Here is an 18,399-nt window from a genome sequence, read left to right on the forward strand (position 1 = left end):
AGATTTAAGCATAGCTGTCAACCAGCACTTTGAGCTGACGTAGTAGGTGTAATTTCTTAGCAGTAACTGCAACGGTTCCAAAGGGAGATTTCCTCTCTGTTAGATCATGATCATTCCAGTCAGCTGCCTTTTGGCTGACCCACATAAATGAGAACCTGGTTTTTCTAAAGATGGATTGCATCCTGAGAGGTTGACTGTGCTTTTATAAACCAATCTCTTTTGAAAAGAAGTGCAAACTGCTAGGTGGCTGAAGAAGAGAGGCCACAGGTTGTGTCCTGGAGCAGTCTCGGTGATTATTGTCTCTGTCTTAGGCTCGTGACGTATATGAAGAAGCTATTCAAACAGTGATGACAGTACGGGATTTCACTCAAGTGTTTGACAGCTACGCCCAGTTTGAGGAGAGCATGATTGCTGCTAAGATGGAGACCACCTCTGAAATGGGACGTGAGGAGGAGGGTAAGAACAGCTTAGCTAGAAGAAAGCAAATGTTACTTTCTCTTTAAGGTGCATCTAGGGCAGGGTAGGCAACCTTGGCTCTTTTATGACTCGTGGACTTCAACTCCCAGAATTCCTGAGCCAGCCATGCTGAGGGGAAAGGGAGAGGTTTCCAAGCTGAGCCATGCTGGCTCAGGAATTCTGGGAGTTGAAGTCCACAAGTCATAAAAGAGCCAAGGTTGCCAACCCCTGATCTAGGGGAACATATATAACCCAGTTTTTGAGTCTTCTAAAGCTTTCTGACTTCCACCGATTAGGACTTCCCAGATTGTTTGGTCTTAACAATCCTCCTTCATTTCACCATCCTTCACTATTGGCTATGCTGGCTAAGGCTGATGGAAGTTGGAGTTCTCCAACTTCTAGGTGGCCACATTCTGTCCATCTCTATCCTGAATCTTTATACGATGCTGGATGTTTCCCTGTGTTTCATTACAGGTAACACCTTACGTTAATAGAAAACCGCTTCTCTCTTTTTATCCATCCCACCCATTAGTTATAGGTTACACAATTCTTACTTTCTTTATTCTTCCCACGCTTTTGGAGAACTGTATAGTTGAGTAGAAAAGAACTGTGGTCCGATAGTATGATTTCATTTTTGCTGTTTTTCTGTTTGGAAAATAGATGATGTAGATCTGGAACTGCGTCTGGCACGCTTTGAGCAGCTGATTGCACGCCGGCCTCTGCTTCTCAACAGTGTCCTCCTGCGCCAGAATCCTCACAATGTCCATGAGTGGCACAAGCGGGTGAAGCTCTATGAAGGCAAACCCTGGGAGGTAGGAGAATGTTGCTCTCTGAACGGCTAGAGCTATCACGTTTGCAAGCCAGTAACCTAACAACACTGTTCCCATTTGTTAAATACTGGATTTGATTTGGGAACTGGAATTGATGGAAATGCCCTTTCAAGCAGTTAACTTGAACCAGTTAGGCATCCAGTTTGAGACAGTCCTTGGAGATTAGGTCTGAATGTGAAAATAGGAGATATTGGGGCTACTTGTCATACTTGCATCTCAAAATAGCTAAAAAAAATGATGTCTCTTCATGAGGTTGAATTAACACAAAAAAGCCTTTTCTTCTTCTCACTTGCTCGGTTTTATGTTTCACAGTATCTCACCCAATTCTTACTTACTTTTTACTCCTTCCAGATCATCAACACATACACAGAAGCAGTGCAGACTGTTGACCCATTTAAAGCCACTGGAAAAACACATACTTTGTGGGTTTCTTTTGCCAAGTTCTACGAGGTCAATGGACAGATAGAAGATGTGAGTGATGCACTGGGCAGAGGCAAACACTGCCCTAACCTATTTCCTGCTTCTTTTTCCTAGCCACTCTCTTAAGAGTTAAATTACGGCTTTTTCACAATAGCCGTATAAAAACATTCCAAATCAGTACTGGAATGTTGGAGGATTTCTAAAGAAGGGCCCCAGCAACTTTGTGAGGGATGTGTTTTTCAGCTGCATTACATACCAGAGCCCAAAGAGAAGACATGGTGAGTGTTTTTCTCCCATAGCTTTTCTCTGATTTTTTTTTTCCCTCCTTGTCTTATACCAGGCCAGAACAATTTTTGAAAAGGCCACTAAGGTGAACTTTAAGCAGGTGGATGAACTGGCCAGCGTCTGGTGCGAGTATGGTGAGATGGAGCTGCGGCATGAGAACTACGATCAAGCCCTGCGTATCCTGAGGGTGAGAAAAAGCAAAACAAAAAGGAAAAGTGCATTTTGGAGTGTTACTAATAAAACATGCTTGATTGTAATCATTTTCCAAATAATTAGGTTTGAACAGATGGTCTGTAGTCTCTGTCTGAATCTTCTTGAAAGAATCTGATCAGTGGGAAGTTGACAAAGATTCTTTTTACTCCACAATAAGAAGGTCGTGGGTTTAGTTAAGCAAGGCTGCAGAAAGCCAGAATTCTTTTATATGTGTGTGTGTATATATGTATGTATATATGTTTGTGTGTGTGTGTGTGTGTATATATATGTATATGTATGTATATATGTAGGTCTTTGGTTATTCGGGTTTTCTCCCGCGTAAAATTGGAAGTGTCTTGGAGATGTTTCGACGAAGTCCCATTCGTCATCGTCAGGCTGGTGTTTTCGGCTTCGTGCTTCTAGAAGCACGAAGCCGAAAACACCAGCCTGACGATGATGAATGGGACTTCGTCGAAACGTCTCCAAGACACTTCCAATTTTGCATGGGAGAAAAACCGAATAACCAAAGACCTACATACAAACACCCGCAAAAACCTCAGAAAACAAGTGTGTGTGTGTGTGTGTGTGTTTCCTAAATTTTTGGATTGCTAACAAAGAATTAAGGGGGACTGGGATAGCTATTTCGAACTGATTAGCTCGGAATAGCTATCCCAGTCCCCTTTAATTCTTCGTTAGCAATCCAAAAATTTAGGAAACACAAATAGTGTCGCAGTAGCGGTTGCTGCCTGTGAGTGGTTCTAGATTGAGCTGATACAAGGCAAAATATTTCTTCCTCCCATATTTGGGCCGACAGGATGTATCAAAAAACATTCAAGACACACACACACACACACACACACACACACACACACACACAGAGTGTTTTTAATCTGCTTGCTCCAGGGGCTCTACTTCCTCTGTTCTCATCAGCATTTCTTCTCCCTCCAGAAAGCTACAGCTATCCCAGCTAAGAAAGCAGAATATTTTGATTCCACAGAGCCTGTGCAGAACCGTGTATATAAGTCCCTCAAGGTTTGGTCCATGCTGGCTGACTTGGAAGAAAGTCTGGGCACTTTCAAAGTGAGTGGTCTTGGTTGGCTTTCCTGCTTGCTTACCCCGGCTGGCATTTCTCCTGGCAAAAAATTTTTTTACACTGGACCATCTTTCCAGGCAGAGATTTGTTGGCCTAAGCTTGGCATCTAGAAGAAACCTCCCATTTTTTGTCTCTTTAGGCCTTTTGAGGTTGGACAAAGTCCTGTAACCAAGCACAGATGAAATGTTTTAAACATAATATTCCCCCAGCTTAGAATCAAATCAAGATATTTCTTACCCTTCTTAATTTGCAAGTGACTAAGAAGTCATCCAAAATAAAAGGTAGTCTATTTTACTCTTCCTCTTTAAGGAATCCAAGCATCCTTTCCCTCTTATTTCATGAGTTTGGCTTGGAAATAATCTATTGAAGCAGTAGGGCCAGAACAGAATTATTGGCACAGCCATCTGTCCTTTCCCCTGAGTAGCTAAAGAAGAATGGTAATTACAGTCTCCCGTAAGTGCATTACTGTATTTCTGTTCATTTAGCGTCTATCACAGTGATGGCAAACCTTTTAGAGACTGAATGCCCAAACTGCAACTCAAAACCCACTTATTTATCATCGGGTGCCAGGTGGGCGTGGCCCACTGGGTGGGTGTGGGCAAGGTGGACGTGGTCATCTCAATGTTGCTCGTGGGCAGGGACTCCTGTGGGGCCAGACAGGGTTGGGGGAGATCCAGGGGGTCTCTGGTGGGTGGGACTCATCCTGTGGGGTGAGGAGAGGGAAGAAGACTCATCCTGCGGGTGAGGGGAGGGAAGGCAGGGCGGGGGGGGCCATTGTCGTAGGGCAAGGCGATGCAGAGGCCAGCGAGCACATGGGGGCTGATGGCGTCCATCAGCAGCCACAGCCTGCCGGCCCCTCAACCGGCGCACTCTAGACCAGTGGTTCTTAACCTTTTTGAACGAATCGCCCCCTTGAGCCAATTAGGAAGTTGTCATCGCCCCCCTCCCCCAACATAACCTATCAATCACAACATAGGAAATAATTCTTCAATTTATGCAAACACTTTTTTTTGTTTTCTTTAAAACTGTCATCAGGACATATCAATGCAAATAATTTATTTCCAGGCTTTTTCCCATATCTCAACTGTTTGAAAAATGTTGGTGCCACCTGTCACTTTATTCCCAAACTTTGTGATACATGTATTTCATTATTATTATTTATTCAAGACACTTAAATGTAATGACCACTGAAAACAAAATTCAATTGCAAGAAAATGAAATGCCCGAAAAGAAAAACAGTAACATTTAATGATTGAATTACAAGTGAAATTTAAGATGCAAAAAGAAATATAAAAAGGGTAGAGGCTGCTGCACAACACGCATGAAGATAAGCGATGCGTATTCACATATGTACGGCGTTCTGTACTGAAGCTAGCTGGAGGAACATTTGAAAACACAATTCAATCCACTAATAGCAATCATCTGATGTTTTTGTACGACAGATATGCAGGTATTCACTGTACGAAAAAGTCTCAAAAGTGTCGCCAAAACTTCTCGCTCCATCACCCCCATATTGCCCCCTTTTTGTTCCTTTGCCCCTGCGTTGCCCCTTTTTGTTACATCGCCCCCCTGAAAAATGAAATCGCCCCCTGGGGGTGATATCGCCCAAGTTAAGAACCACTGCTCTAGGGCTCCACAGCCCACTGCCAGCAGTTCAGAGAAGCCGCCTCTGAGTTCGACGGCCGGCCAACAGCTGAGGCAATGCAGTAGGTCGTGCCCGGGGAAAGGAGAGCATGCGAGGCCAAGAGGGACAGGACGGGGGGGGGAGGGAAACTAGCCGTGCTGGGATGCATCCCGCCATGTGGGACCTCGGTGAGTTAGCGGGCAGCTGCTTGAAGAGGGATGGTTGCCATCTCCGGGGCATAGCATGCGTGCCCACAGAGAGGGCTCTGAGTGCTGCCTCTGGCACGCGTGCCATAGGTTCGCCACCACTGGTCTGTCATGTCACTGATAGAAAGTGTGAAAGGTGGAGGGAGGAGCCCAGCAGGATACACTAGCAAAGCCATTCAGTATCAAATTTAAATGTTTCCTCTCAATTTGGGCATAATTGGGAAGTGAGCAATGAGAGTCTGTGCCTGGGATTGGGGTTCTGGTCCCGCCTAGTATTGAAGCTTTTTTGCTTTGCCATTCCTAGTCTACTAAGGCTGTATACGATCGCATTTTGGATCTACGCATTGCCACCCCACAAATCATTATCAACTACGGTCTGTTCCTGGAGGAGCACAAATATTTTGAAGAGAGCTTCAAGGTGAGTTGGCTTCATCAATGCTTCCTTCGGCCACCTGGGTCTGCATCATTGTAGAAGTCACTGAACCTCGAACATTGCGTGTTGCAGATGGTACATGCAGTGTACGGAAGTAGACTGCACGTGCAGATGGTATACTAGAGGCCTAGTGTGCTGCAGCTCCAAACCAGCTGGAGTACACTAGGATCTTATTATGTACAGTATGTAGCAAAGGATAATTACTGTATTCAATCTCTCTCTTTCTCTTTCTCAAACCTCTGAACAAACTAGCCGACATATTCTATGTTGAAATGGTCTGTGTTTCAGAGCAAATTATAGCTTAGGTCAGGGGTAGGCAACCTTGGCTCTTTTATGACTCGTGGACTTCAACTCCCAGAATTCCTGAGCCAGCCATGAAGTCCATGAGTCATAAAAGAGCCAAGTTGCCTACCCCTGGCTTAGGTGTAGGGACAGCTACAGGGACAGAGTAAGTGTTGTGCACTATAATTGCCATGCATCTTTGCTGTCCTTAGCTATTGTTTATAATAATCCAATTTTTGTTTTAGTTTTCTTCTGGTATGGCTGTCAGTTTTTTTGTTTAATTGGAAAATGTTTTTTTTAACCAACAAAACAAAACAAAGCAAAATATAACACACATACACACACAATATATACTCTCCCTTTTTTTTTACAGCAATTACATAACGGTAATCTATTATTTACATTTCCCCCCTTTATTCTTCTTTAGAATATTTGTCCTTATTGCTCCGTTATTTCTTATTTACATTTTTCTTCCTTCATGTTCTACTTCTTACTAAGAATAATTCATATTATTATTATTATACATTATTATACACATATTTTCACTTTTGACCTTTCCACATTTATTCTCCTCTATTATTTCTAGTCTCCAACCAGACAGACCGCTTGTTCCATGTTATATAATACTCTGTGTCTTCCTTTTCTTTTATCTCTTTTGTTAATTTGTCCATCTCAGCACACTCCAGGATTTTTCTTATCACTTCTTCCTCTGATGGTATATTCTCATTGGAAAATGTTAAACAGAAACATAACTAAGATAGAATTAGCAGTCCCATAGAGTAGAAAGGTCCTAGGATGTCTGATTAAAGGGGTTCTTGGTGGTTTAGCAATTTGCAGGAAGAAAGCTATTCTTTAAAACGTGGATCATTATAGTCAAAGCAGGACAGTCCCATGTGGTATTTATGTGAGCGGGGAACAGGGCAGAGCCTTCTGCAAAACCGTCTGAATGTTTTGTTTGTACCCTCTGTTCATTTTGGCAGGCATACGAGAGAGGCATCTCCTTGTTTAAGTGGCCAAATGTTTATGATATCTGGAACACCTATCTAACCAAATTCATTGACCGCTATGGTGGCAAGAAGTTGGAGCGTGCTCGGGATCTTTTTGAGCAGGCGCTGGATGGCTGCCCCCAGAAATATGCAAAAAGTATGTATTAAATGTCTCTCTAGCAAAAAAGCTGAGTCACAAAACTCTTCCTACTCAGCCAGATTCTGATTATAAGAAAGGTTGGATGGGACATGTCATCGGGACGGTAGTTGAGTATGGCAAACTTCCTAGCCCTCCAAAATAATCCTTATGGATGGACTTGCTTTATTGGCCTGAGAAGGATCACGTGGGTGATCTTGAGGACTCAAAAATGCCTTTTTCCATTGGAAAATGGGTAAAGAGGACTTCTCAAAAGGCAACTGGACTTTCTTAGTTATTGCTTGAAGATGTTTCGCTTCTCATCCAAGAAGCTTCTTTAGTTCAGTTCTTCAGAACTGAAGAAGCTTCTTGGATGAGAAGCAAAACATCTTCAAGCAAAAACAAAGGAAGTCCAGTTGCCTTTTGAAAAAGCAGCTTTGGGACAGCCATGACCTGGATGACTGAGAATCTCCATAGACCTAGAACTCATCTTCATTTCTTCATCATTTAGTGCAGGGCTTTTCAACCTTTTCACCCATTGTACCACTTTTAGGATATGGCAACATCCGAGTACCACCAGTCACCTAGCAAAACTTGATAACCAAAAAAAGAGAAAAAGTGATAAAGTACAGGTAGTCCTCGACTTACAACAGTTCATTTAGTGACTGTTCGAAGTTACAATGGCACTGAAAAAAGTGGCCCCCAAGCCACAGCCGAGCAAGACATCTGCCTGCCCACCCGGTGGCGCTCTTCCTCTTGTCTGAGGTTTTCATTGTTGTGAGCATTTCTGTTGAGGATTGGCAGCGGAGGTGGGGTGGGGGGTATTTGGTTTTTATTCCCCCCATCTGCTGGGTGGTTGCAGCAGCTTTTGCTCACGTGACCCTGGGACACTGTGACCATCACAAATATGAATCAGTTGCCAAGCATCTGAATGTAAATCACAAGACCCTGGAGATGCTGCAACATTCCAGCTGATCAGCGCTTCTTCTGGGCTCAGCAGAAGCGCCAGGATCAGTGCTGCTTTCCAGCTGATTGGTGCTTCTTCAGGACTCAGCAGAAGCACCAGGATCAGCGCCAAGCTCCAGCTGGAGCCTGGCGCTGATACTGGTGCTTCCACTGAGCCCTAACAGCCCCAAAGAAGCACTGATGAGCTGGAAAGCGGCACTGATCCTGGCGCTTCCGCTGAGCTCTGCAGTTCCAGCCATCTCTCGCTCAGGCTTGTGCGGTGCTGCTACCAGTTCAGCTCATTCCCCTTCCCTGCTACCACTTTTCTAAGATGGTCTCATACCACCTGCAGGTGCCAATGTACCACAGGTGGTACCCGTGCCACTGGTTCAAAAGCCCTGATTTAGTGGAGGAGAGCAAGGTGAATCAGTAAGGAAATTCTCAAACAAGAACTTATTTTTGTGCTTTTTCATAACAGTAAGTCTGGATATGAAAACTGTTGACCTGAAACTGAAAGAAGATGAAATCTGGCTCTAATTTTCCTTTTGCAGCCATCTATCTCTTATATGCCAAGCTGGAGGAGGAATATGGGCTGGCCCGCCATGCCATGGCCGTATATGAGCGAGCTACTCAGGCTGTGCTGCCTTCAGAGAAGCATGATATGTACAACATCTACATCAAGAGAGCAGCTGAAATTTATGGCGTCACCCACACACGTAGCATCTATGAGAAGGCGATTGAGGTTAGTTTATTCTCTCTAAATTGCATCTGTCGGTTGGCCATCCTAACCGATACGATTCAGCTTCCTTCATAGAACGACAAGGCTTAATCTATTCTTGCTGGCCAGCCACAATTAAAAATGTGAATCACTTATTTAGAGCCTGTGCATCTGCTATATAAATCTGCAGGTATCCTGAGGTCATAGTTATCAAATCAGACCAATAGGAAAGGATTGATTTTTTGTTGAGTTGATCAGAAAGGCCAGGCAGAATGGCCTGCTCCCTTGGAGAAGTCTACTTTTATTCTTGACTAGGTCTTGTCAAGCAGGAAATGGTCCCCTTTTCATCTGCAGCTGACTGACAAGAAAAGAAAAATTAAAGAAGAACAAGAAAGAAACCAGCCATCAGGATAAAAGGTAGCAGTCACAACAATGGTGAAAGCCTCTATCCCAGGGGTTCCCAACCTTGGCAACTTTAAGACTTGTGGACTTCAACTCCCAGAATTCCTCAGCCAGCAAAGCTTTCTGGGAGTTGAAGTCCACAAGTCTTAAAGTTGCCAAGGTTGAGAACCCCTGCTCTATCCCACTTCATGGTCAGTTGCTCAAAGACTGGAGTGTGAATTTCCAGAACAGCTGAGATGCCTTTAAGACTACCACACGGCAGTGTTAATCCCAAGTGTCTGCAACAGCCTCCATACAGCAGTAGCAGCTTCACAGAAGAGTGACACAGGGAAGCTAGAGAGCAGCGTAGCATCCAGCCCTCTCCCGATCAATCCAGAAGAGGAATTTCACAAGCAATTCCAGAAGAGGGGAAATGGGGTGTTGTGATAGATTGAGACTCTTCCCATAGCTTTTCATTCCATTCATGTGAGATAACAGCAGGGGTACAAAGGGAATCCATTATCTGAAGTACTCTTGTCAGGAAGGCATAGAGACCCAAATATGGGAATCCTCAGCCCTTTTGCACCTGCCACTTTGGGTATAAAAAAAAGAGAGACACCCAAATAGTGCTCAAATAGTTTTAGTTTTCTCCCACTAAAGCAAGAAAGGGACCTGAAGGAGAACACTGTAGCCCGTGACAGAAACCAGGCACCAAGAAAGATGCCAGACTTGCTAGTTCCCGCCAAGAAAGTAGACATGTAAGACCTATGGGCATAGTCATTTAACAATTAAAGGGGAGGAGTTTCCTGGCAAAACACAGGAATCTTTTTGTCTCTCTGGGGTCTTGCTCTGGCATCTGCTTCATCACCAATTCCTTCTTCCATCTGGCCCTCAGCTACTTTGTCTCCTTTCTCCCACCTCACATTGCAGGAGCAGGAGAAGTAAAAGAAAGCCACTTATTATAAGAGGAGTCAAAATAGCATAGAAAAAAAAAAAAATCACAGGTTCAAGAAGCACCAGGGCCCAGGCAGCAACCTCCATAAAAGTCGGAGGCTGATTCAGCATCATTTCACTTATTTTGTGACCTTGCTCATCTTACAGATTCTGCAGGGAGAAGGTCTGTCACAGGCCCCTTCAGACATGCAGTTCTTTGTGGAATGGGAGGAGGAGGAGGAACTTTTTAGAGGGGATGCACAGCTAGCTAACTTAGACTTCACATTAAAAGTATACATAGTATTACTAGATGGCAGGACAAGAAGCAACGGATAGAAACTAATCAAGGAGAGAAGCAACCTAGAACTAAGGAGAAACTTCCTGACAGTTAGAACAATTAACCAGTGGAACAATCTGCCTCCAGAAGCGGTGAATGCTCCAACACTGGAAGTCTTTAAGAAGAGACTGGACAGCCATTTGTCCGAAATGGTATAGGGTTCCCTGCCTGAGCAGGGGGTTGGACTAGATGACCTCCAAGGTCCCTTCCAACTTTATCATCATCATCATCATCATTATTATTATTATTAGACAAAGTGATGAAGATCCTTATGCTGGAATAGGTAACCGTGAATAGACCACCATATGCAAGCCCTTAATGAGGGGAAGATATTCAGTGAATCTCTTGAATTACAACTGATTTAAAGTAAAGTATTCTTAGTTCAGAGCTATTATTTAGATTCCAGCTAAAATATTAGCTTAGAAGGCAGTGTTCTTGGTAGCTATGTCCAGCCAGGAAAGTGGAGGAGCCGTAGACATTGTTGCAAGGTTTGTGGGTTTCCCACATAGGCATGGTAACTTTATTCCTAAGTGATTGTGTTGCCGAATTGTATCTCAAATACATCCGATGCAAGCAAAATATTCAGCAAGTTAAATATTTGCAGGATACTTGGGACTCACTGAAACCAGGCATCCAGCGGTCTCTTTATCTATACAAACCAGGAGCACAAGTTAAGCAGGTCTGTGGCTCCACCATCAGGATGCTGACTAAGATTGTGCTGCATTGGCACATATAACTTGCCTCAAACAGATTTCCAGAAGCTTTCTCAGATGAGATTTTGATCGATAACATTGGAGAAAGTATTATAACACTTGTAGGCCCACCTTAGGGAATACTATCGTTCAAATTGGTTTTATTTTCCTGAAACAAAACTCCTAGATCAGTTCGTATATTCCAATCATTAAAATATTCTGAAAGCCCTCTGGGTAATCGTAATCCTTACCTACTATACTTAGCTCTAGATTATTACTTCATGCCATCCTAGAAGCTGAAATATTGAAGGGTGTAGTACATTTAAATATCCATCCTTTTTTTCAGGTGCTATCAGATGAACACGCTCGGGAGATGTGTCTGCGCTTTGCCGATATGGAAAGCAAATTGGGTGAAATAGATCGAAGTCGGGCAATCTATTCCTATTGTTCACAGATATGTGACCCCCGAGTAAGTGGCTTTTTCTGTGTACTGGAGAACTAGCATCCTATTTGCTTGTGGCAATATTTAGTTGAGAGGAGGAAGAAGCCCCCCATTTTGCCGAAAGAGCAGAAATGATCACTTCCTGCTCAGTTCAAAATACAGTGGTACCTCGGTACTCGTTAATTGCTCTGTGAGGCGCGCTAAGTACCAAACAAAATTTTCCCATAAGGAATAATATCGTGAGTCACAACGCAGCTGACACCAACAGGTTCTAGCTTGTGCGTTGAGTACTAAACAAATAAGGAGTACCGGCATAAAATTTTCGCATCAAAATGCATTGAGTACCAAATTCAGTGAGTTTCAAAGCAGTTGAGAACAAGGGTACCATTGTGTATGCATTGCGACACAACAATCTTATATGTAGTTTTGGAAAAACTAAGGATGGATTCTTCCATCTGCCACCTGATGGATAAATAAAAGTGTGTGTTTGTGTTTCTTTGCTTATGCAATGGATGTGTCTCTGTTGTTTATGACTGCCCGTTCCTGATACAGAAGATAAGAGAGCACAATAATAGTTGACCTCTGTCCTCTTAACCTCATTAAATCTTTCCTTTTTTATATATATCAGAAAGCTCAGAGGAGAGTGGAAACAGCAGTCTTTGAATTGGCTGTCTATTGAATTTTGCCACTGTCTCTTTCCCAGCAGTCTTCAAAACACACATCTTTTTGGTTTCCTTTCCCAGACTACTGCCAACTTCTGGCAGACATGGAAAGAATTTGAGATTCGGCATGGGAACGAAGACACTATCCGAGAAATGCTACGCATTAAGCGAAGTGTGCAGGCTACTTACAATACTCAGGTTAACTTCATGGCTTCTCAGATGCTAAAGGTTTACAGCAATGCCACAGGCACAGGTACTTCTTGCCTTCTCTTAGACGGAGATGAGCTACATCTCCTGCTCTCTTCTAGCCACCCCCGATGCTCATCCTGCTCTTTAACGTTGTCTTGTTTCAGTGTCTGACTTAGCACCAGGACAGAGCGGCATGGATGACATGAAGCTCTTAGAGCAGCGAGCAGAACAACTGGCAGCCGAAGCAGAAAGAGATCAGCCTCGAGCTAAGGAGAAGATCTTGTTTGTCAGGTGAGAGTACTATAAGCAGACTTGTTCATCTTTCCCCCTGAGAAGACTATTTGGATTCATAACATCACCCCAAAAAAACATGATGGGGAAAAATGTGACTGATTATTTGATTTGTATTCAGGAACTCAAGACAATATATATTTAATTTAACCCATCAAGAATCGGGAACAAACAGTTAGATAGTGCCCTAGCTGCTAACATGACTAGAATGAGAACAGGACTGTGGTGTTATCTCAAGGAACTAGCACAATTTTCTACCAAATGGCTATTTCAGCTTTCAAGCGATCAGACGTATTTTTCTAGGGAAAGATGACACCGAAGTATTGCCAAGGACAGCCTTCTTTGCGTTTACAGTTTTGGTACTTTTTCTACAGTGCGGTCTGAATGATCTATGACACATTGGGAACCCAGCAGAGAGTGCTATTTGGCTTTCTGATTTCATTGACTACTTATTTGATTATGTGTCATCAAGATGATATCAACTTTTAGTGACCCCATAGATTAGATTTTCTCCATGATGCTGTCCCTAACCCCAGGTGCTTCAGGTCTTCCACCAGTGCACCCAATGCCATTGTTTTACTGAGTCCATCCAGTTTGCTGCTGGTCTCCTTCCTTCCACCTTTCGAAGTATTATAGCTTTTTCCAGAAAGCTCCATCTTCAAATGATGTAATAGTATGTGAGGAAGACCTTGGGTGATGGAATAAAAGGATGCTCCCTCGGGAATGATCAGAAGAGACAGCACAGCCTGCAGCTGGATAAAGAGCTGGGCAAGAGGCTCAGAACGGACCATCTTTATTTTTCGGGCTGTAAAAGAGATGGCAGAATTGGACTTTCAATTAAGTGAAACATCACATGGCCACAACTTGCAATTTTACTTCTGCAGCTCCCTTAACTGCTTGTTTCAAGCTGGTTGGAAAGCACACAAATGATAATTTTCTTGCTGTGGGATGCTGTGACAATTGTAAATGTGTGCTGATTGCAAAGCATCTGAATGGCAGTCCCGTGGCTGTGGGACACTGGTGATTGTAAATATAAAAGGATTGGCCACAGTCACAACTTCCAACAGTCAGTAAACGAGGCAGTTGGTAAGCAAGGACTGACTGTATTGATTTCTTTGGTTTTTCCAATTATCCAGCTTGCCTCTGCTGAAATGTCTATTAGTCAGCCTTATCTAAATTTAGTTCGAAATCTGGCATTACTTTTTCCATGTAATTCATTGTTATATGATCCTAAGCGCTATTTTGCTAGCATATATAATTAAGCCTATTCTATGACAGTTTGCACCTTCTATCAAGTCTCATTTTTTTTGGAATTGGAATGTAAATCATCCTCTTCCAATCTCTTGGTCTTTATATCGTTCTCCAGATTTGCTTGCATAGCTTGATTAGAACCTTTACTGATTCTTCTTCTGCTGCTTACTCTATTTCTGTAGTTTTCCAGTTTGGCAATAATTAACTTCCTAGTACTAGAGGTTCTTGTAAGTAGGGAGTATCTTTTAGGGTTTATGGATACTGACCACCTCTACTGTGCAATGTTTCAGCATATTCCTTCCATTTCCTTTGATCTCCTTTAAATCAGTTACTATCTCTCCACGGACTTCCTTTTAGCATACCAATTTAAGGTTGGGACCTTATTCTGAGCTCGGAGATATTTTGAAACTTTCCTTGTTTTTCCATCTTCAATGTGTACCCATCCTCAGTGTCTTTATAAATGTTGTTATAATATTGCTTCTTGTCTCTTCTAACAGTTGTCTGAAGCTTTTGTTAAGCTCCCGAGATTTTTATTTTTCTTGGTTTGTTTTCTTCTTGGCAATTTCCACAGTTTGGTTTCTTCTCTTTCTTGGTCTCGGGCAAATTCTTTCCACATTCATCCTTAGAAACTCCTTTGGAAGACAAAGTTATCTTCCTCCTTACCTCAGTAACTGTACCAAGATAGCCTAGACTGAGAGAATAACTTTCCAAAGGACAAGTTGTAATCATCACAGCTTGTGAAGCTGATTCTTCCAGGCAGTGAAGATAACTGGGTGTTTCGAAAATGTTTAGATTAAAATTCCCATCATCCCAGAACTTTAATTAGGTTTATTGAGACTTGTGAAAGTTTCAGTCCGGTCCCTGCCCTGACACAAGATTCCACAAATTATACTGCTAGTTAATCATCCCACTCAACCAAAGAATGAATTCACTCATAACACATTAGAAAGTTTATATGACAGTACGGACATCTCTACTTCAGATGTACAAACGTCAAACTTTTCAGTATGTTTTTGGTTTTTGAAAACATAAAGTCGGGGCAAAAGGACAGGCAGCTCCTTTTATTAGGGAAGGATAAGTACAGGACAGTTCCAGTCAGAATCATGCTGTCAGTTCACTCATCTCCTTTTGCTTATTTTTCAGGAGTGATGCTTCCCGCAGTGAATTGGCTGAACTTTCCAAGCAGGCCAACCCTGATGAGATAGACATTGATTTGGATGACAGCGATGAGAGTGAAGACAATGAGCCTGATGGTAAGAGGGAGGACGGGAACGCAGCAGCCTTCTTTTGGGGCAGGGGTAAGCAACCTTGGCTCTTTTAATGACTCGTGGACCTCAACTCCCAGAATTCCTGAGCCAGCCATGCTGAGGAGAAATGGAGAGGTTTCCAAGCTGAGCCATGCTGGCTCAGGAATTCTGGGAGCTGAAGTCCAGGAGCCATAAAAGAGTCAAGGTTGCCTACCCCTGTGAATCTGGGGCTGTGGCTGTTGACTTTGGTGAGTAGGAACTCTTGTTTTTGAAAAGCCAATACGCCTGGCCTTTTTCTACTAACTATTCTAATTCTTCTCTTGCAGAGGTGCAGCTGGAACAGAAGAGTGTCCCCTCTGCTGTGTTTGGCGGCCTTAAAGATGACTGAGCTGTTTGTTATTAATGAACTGCTTCAAGCTGGAGTAGAGACAACACCTTCCTGGTTAACCAGTGTGCCCTGTAGAGCCTTTCTTTGTGGTTGTGTAAGCTGCTCTTCTCCTTGGCAACTCAAAACATAATAGAGAAAAGAAGTGATTTATAAAACACTGTTGATAGTTGTATTGTATTTAACCGACAGAAAAGAAGCTTTTCTCCCAAATAATTTACCTTTAAAATGGAAGATTTGTGGAAAGGATTGTAATGAATGCAGACACGATTTCTTCATGGGGTGTTTTCTTAAACTGGGGCTTATCTTTCTGGAAAGATGGTGATATCTATTCTTAACCAACTTCGTTATCACGAAAAGCTTTATTATTGCCTGGGCTGAAATCTTAAAATTACAAACAAGGCAATTATGGAAACAAGGGGCGTGGGGAGCTCAATGTATACCATGTTCCAAAGTGAAATAATTGTTTACTGTGTAAAATTAGCCTTCATTCATCGAAATGAACTTTTAAAATGAATGTTCCTATATTTTTATAAACATTAAGAACTGCAGATGTAAACTTTTTTTTTTTTTTTTTTTTGCAATACAAAAGCATAGGCTACAGATTTTCTTAAATGACAGCTTTCCTTAAACTGACATTGTGTAATTTGGAGTCTTCAAAGTATGCTGGAACTAAATCCCCCCAGAATTCCCAGCCAGTATGGTCAGGCACAGGAGAAATAGAAGTTAAGCCTTCTCTCCATCTCGTTTTGATATTTATTGGCCAGGGACAAATGGTAACTAACTATATATTAGCTTTGACATTTAGAAAATTGAAGAGTATGTTCACCTTATGGCTTAAATGTATTTGAACAAGTACGAAAAAGTGGACATGTCCATTGAGCACGGTATAACTTTCAGTTCCACTAACAAGTTTTGGTAGGAATATTTTTAAGATGCATGACAATAGGAGCTAATCCCATCTTGAGTTCAGTCTTTGTTGAACACAGACAACTGCATTTTTCCTCCACTTATGTAGATTTCTCCGTGTGCCTGCATTTTTTTACCTTAAATAATCAAGGGGCAATATTCATTCTAAAATATTCTACCATATGTTATGGAAAGTAGGGGTGAATGAGCACCTTTCAGAACTCTGTGGCATTCAGTTTCTAATTTCAGTATCCACTAGACTTGCACAGAAGCAAAGATGCCTCGCCTGCTTATCGGTGGTACAGGCTTCAAGATTCAAACATTCACTGAGTAATGACCAGTAAAGAGCTCATTTAAGTTACTTTATTAAGCGGGAAGGACAAAAATCCCAACCCACTTTTTACATCAACTCAGCCCTACGCTATACCCCCAGACGCCTACATGACACTCAGTCAGCCACAAGAGACCGGAATAAGGTTGAACAAGACAGAATCAGAGTGAAGCATCCAAGCTGAATTAGACTGGTTCCCTCACATCTTCCCCTACTCTGCTTTGCAAGCAACCTCTATCCAGAGGCATCAAGGTGGGATGGCAAATGAGGCTCACATAATCAAGGGCTACTTAACATTCTGTGCCCAGGCTCCTCTGTCTCTTTGGAGTGCTGCATACTCAGCCTATAGCCTTGGAAGCAGGTAAACAGGGTTTGGAGAAAGAAAGGAGGAAGGAGAGAAAAAGAAAGATGGACCACACTCCTCCCTAAAGTGGTTGGAGTTTGTTTTGGCAGTTCAACTCGGGGTACACAGAGACCTGCTCTATGACTGTAGCAGCCACCAGCTTCTCAACGTGTAAATGACAGCAGCTGCTGAGAAAGAGATCCTGTTAACAGCTCTTTCTCAGCTGTACACCCAATAGCCCTTGTAAATAAGGGAGTAGACAAAAGGGAGGTGTTCAATGGAAAAAGGAAGGAACATACATACATACACACCTTGCTCTGTACTACCTCCACCATGCCAACTTCATATACAAATTCACCCTACCCGCTGTTCCAAATTTGTTCTTTTTTATATACAAATAATTGAAAAATCATTAAATAGCTCATATATATATATATATATATATATATATATATATATATATGTATAGTATGTATAAGTATAAACAGGGAGACCCAAGAAATGAAAAAAAAAAAAACCAACATAGAATCTTCCAGGCAAACAGGAGTCTGAAAAATAGACTCTTCCTTCTGGCTGCGCATTAACATTCAGGTAGTGGTTAGAGGCAAGAAGCAAACCCTTATTTAGGGTAGTATTACTATGGCAACTCTCGAGACTTTAGCTTACGGGACCAGATCCTGGTCTTCCAACCCCATACTGTCCCACAACCCAAAGCAGCCACTAGTAGTCTCATCTTCAAAGCAGGCACCAGAAGAATTTCCCAGATAACTCTGATCCAGCCAGAGACAGTGCTGGCCCAGGACTCGGTCTCAGACCCACGTCTAACAGCCTCGTCAACTCAAGCCATCCAACGCAGAAGGCCAGCTGTTAGATGTCGTGGGTCTAAGTTTAGGCAGAGAGTAGGACTAACACCACATTCTTCAGGTCACAGCTCTTTTGGTGTGCTTGGCTTCTTGGGGGTGCCTGGCTTCTTGGTCTGCCAGAGATGGCCCTGGATAGTGAAGGCGTCCACGCTCATGGACATGGTCTTACTGGGAATCTGAGTGAAGCGCTTGCGATCAGAGCTATACTTGTAGATGCCTTCAATCATGGACAAGGTAATGGTGCGGGGCCCATAGCCTGCTAAACGTGTCAATTCATCTGTTTCCCCAGACAGGGTGTAGAGCGCCCGGAACTGGCAACTTGAATCACGGAAGAGAATGAGGAAGTGATTTGCTTTGCTCTTTTCAATTTCCTAAGATTGAGAGAAAAGAAACATGTAATCAAAGATTAGATAAGGGCAGAGTATAAAACACAAAACAATTCCTGAACTACTGAAGAACCAGAAGAACCAGAATTCTAAGTTATAGATGCTCATCCAATCAAATTAGGAGAGCAATACTAAATGCCCTATTGTTTTC

The 18,399-nt window shown here is 42.7% G+C and overlaps 2 protein-coding genes across 6 annotated transcripts in view; one reads left to right on the forward strand and one right to left on the reverse strand.

Moving 5' to 3' along the window:
- Nucleotides 1–15,967, forward strand: part of XAB2 (XPA binding protein 2) — a 23,099-nt gene extending 7,132 nt beyond the window's left edge. Inside the window, exons 7-19 of the mRNA XM_039359492.1 lie at nt 312–456; nt 1,117–1,268; nt 1,638–1,757; nt 2,047–2,178; nt 3,132–3,263; nt 5,411–5,524; nt 6,802–6,964; nt 8,440–8,630; nt 11,296–11,418; nt 12,135–12,306; nt 12,407–12,533; nt 14,928–15,037; nt 15,358–15,967. Of these exons, the coding sequence (XP_039215426.1) occupies nt 312–456; nt 1,117–1,268; nt 1,638–1,757; nt 2,047–2,178; nt 3,132–3,263; nt 5,411–5,524; nt 6,802–6,964; nt 8,440–8,630; nt 11,296–11,418; nt 12,135–12,306; nt 12,407–12,533; nt 14,928–15,037; nt 15,358–15,419 (1,743 nt within the window). The 3' untranslated portion in view covers nt 15,420–15,967. The remainder of the gene's footprint in view (nt 1–311; nt 457–1,116; nt 1,269–1,637; nt 1,758–2,046; nt 2,179–3,131; nt 3,264–5,410; nt 5,525–6,801; nt 6,965–8,439; nt 8,631–11,295; nt 11,419–12,134; nt 12,307–12,406; nt 12,534–14,927; nt 15,038–15,357) is intronic.
- A 706-nt stretch (nt 15,968–16,673) lies between these two features.
- CAMSAP3 (calmodulin regulated spectrin associated protein family member 3) overlaps nt 16,674–18,399 on the reverse strand; it is a 39,313-nt gene continuing 37,587 nt past the window's right edge. For all 5 annotated transcript variants that reach the window (XM_039359488.1, XM_039359489.1, XM_039359490.1 and 2 more), the window contains one exon: nt 16,674–18,233. In XM_039359488.1, coding sequence (XP_039215422.1) covers nt 17,925–18,233 — 309 coding nt within the window. In that variant the 3' untranslated portion in view covers nt 16,674–17,924. The remainder of the gene's footprint in view (nt 18,234–18,399) is intronic.

The sequence above is a fragment of the Crotalus tigris genome, unplaced genomic scaffold (genome assembly GCF_016545835.1).
Source record: "Crotalus tigris isolate CLP2741 ecotype Arizona unplaced genomic scaffold, ASM1654583v1 scf7180000019078.1875890, whole genome shotgun sequence".
NCBI lineage: Eukaryota > Metazoa > Chordata > Lepidosauria > Squamata > Viperidae > Crotalus > Crotalus tigris.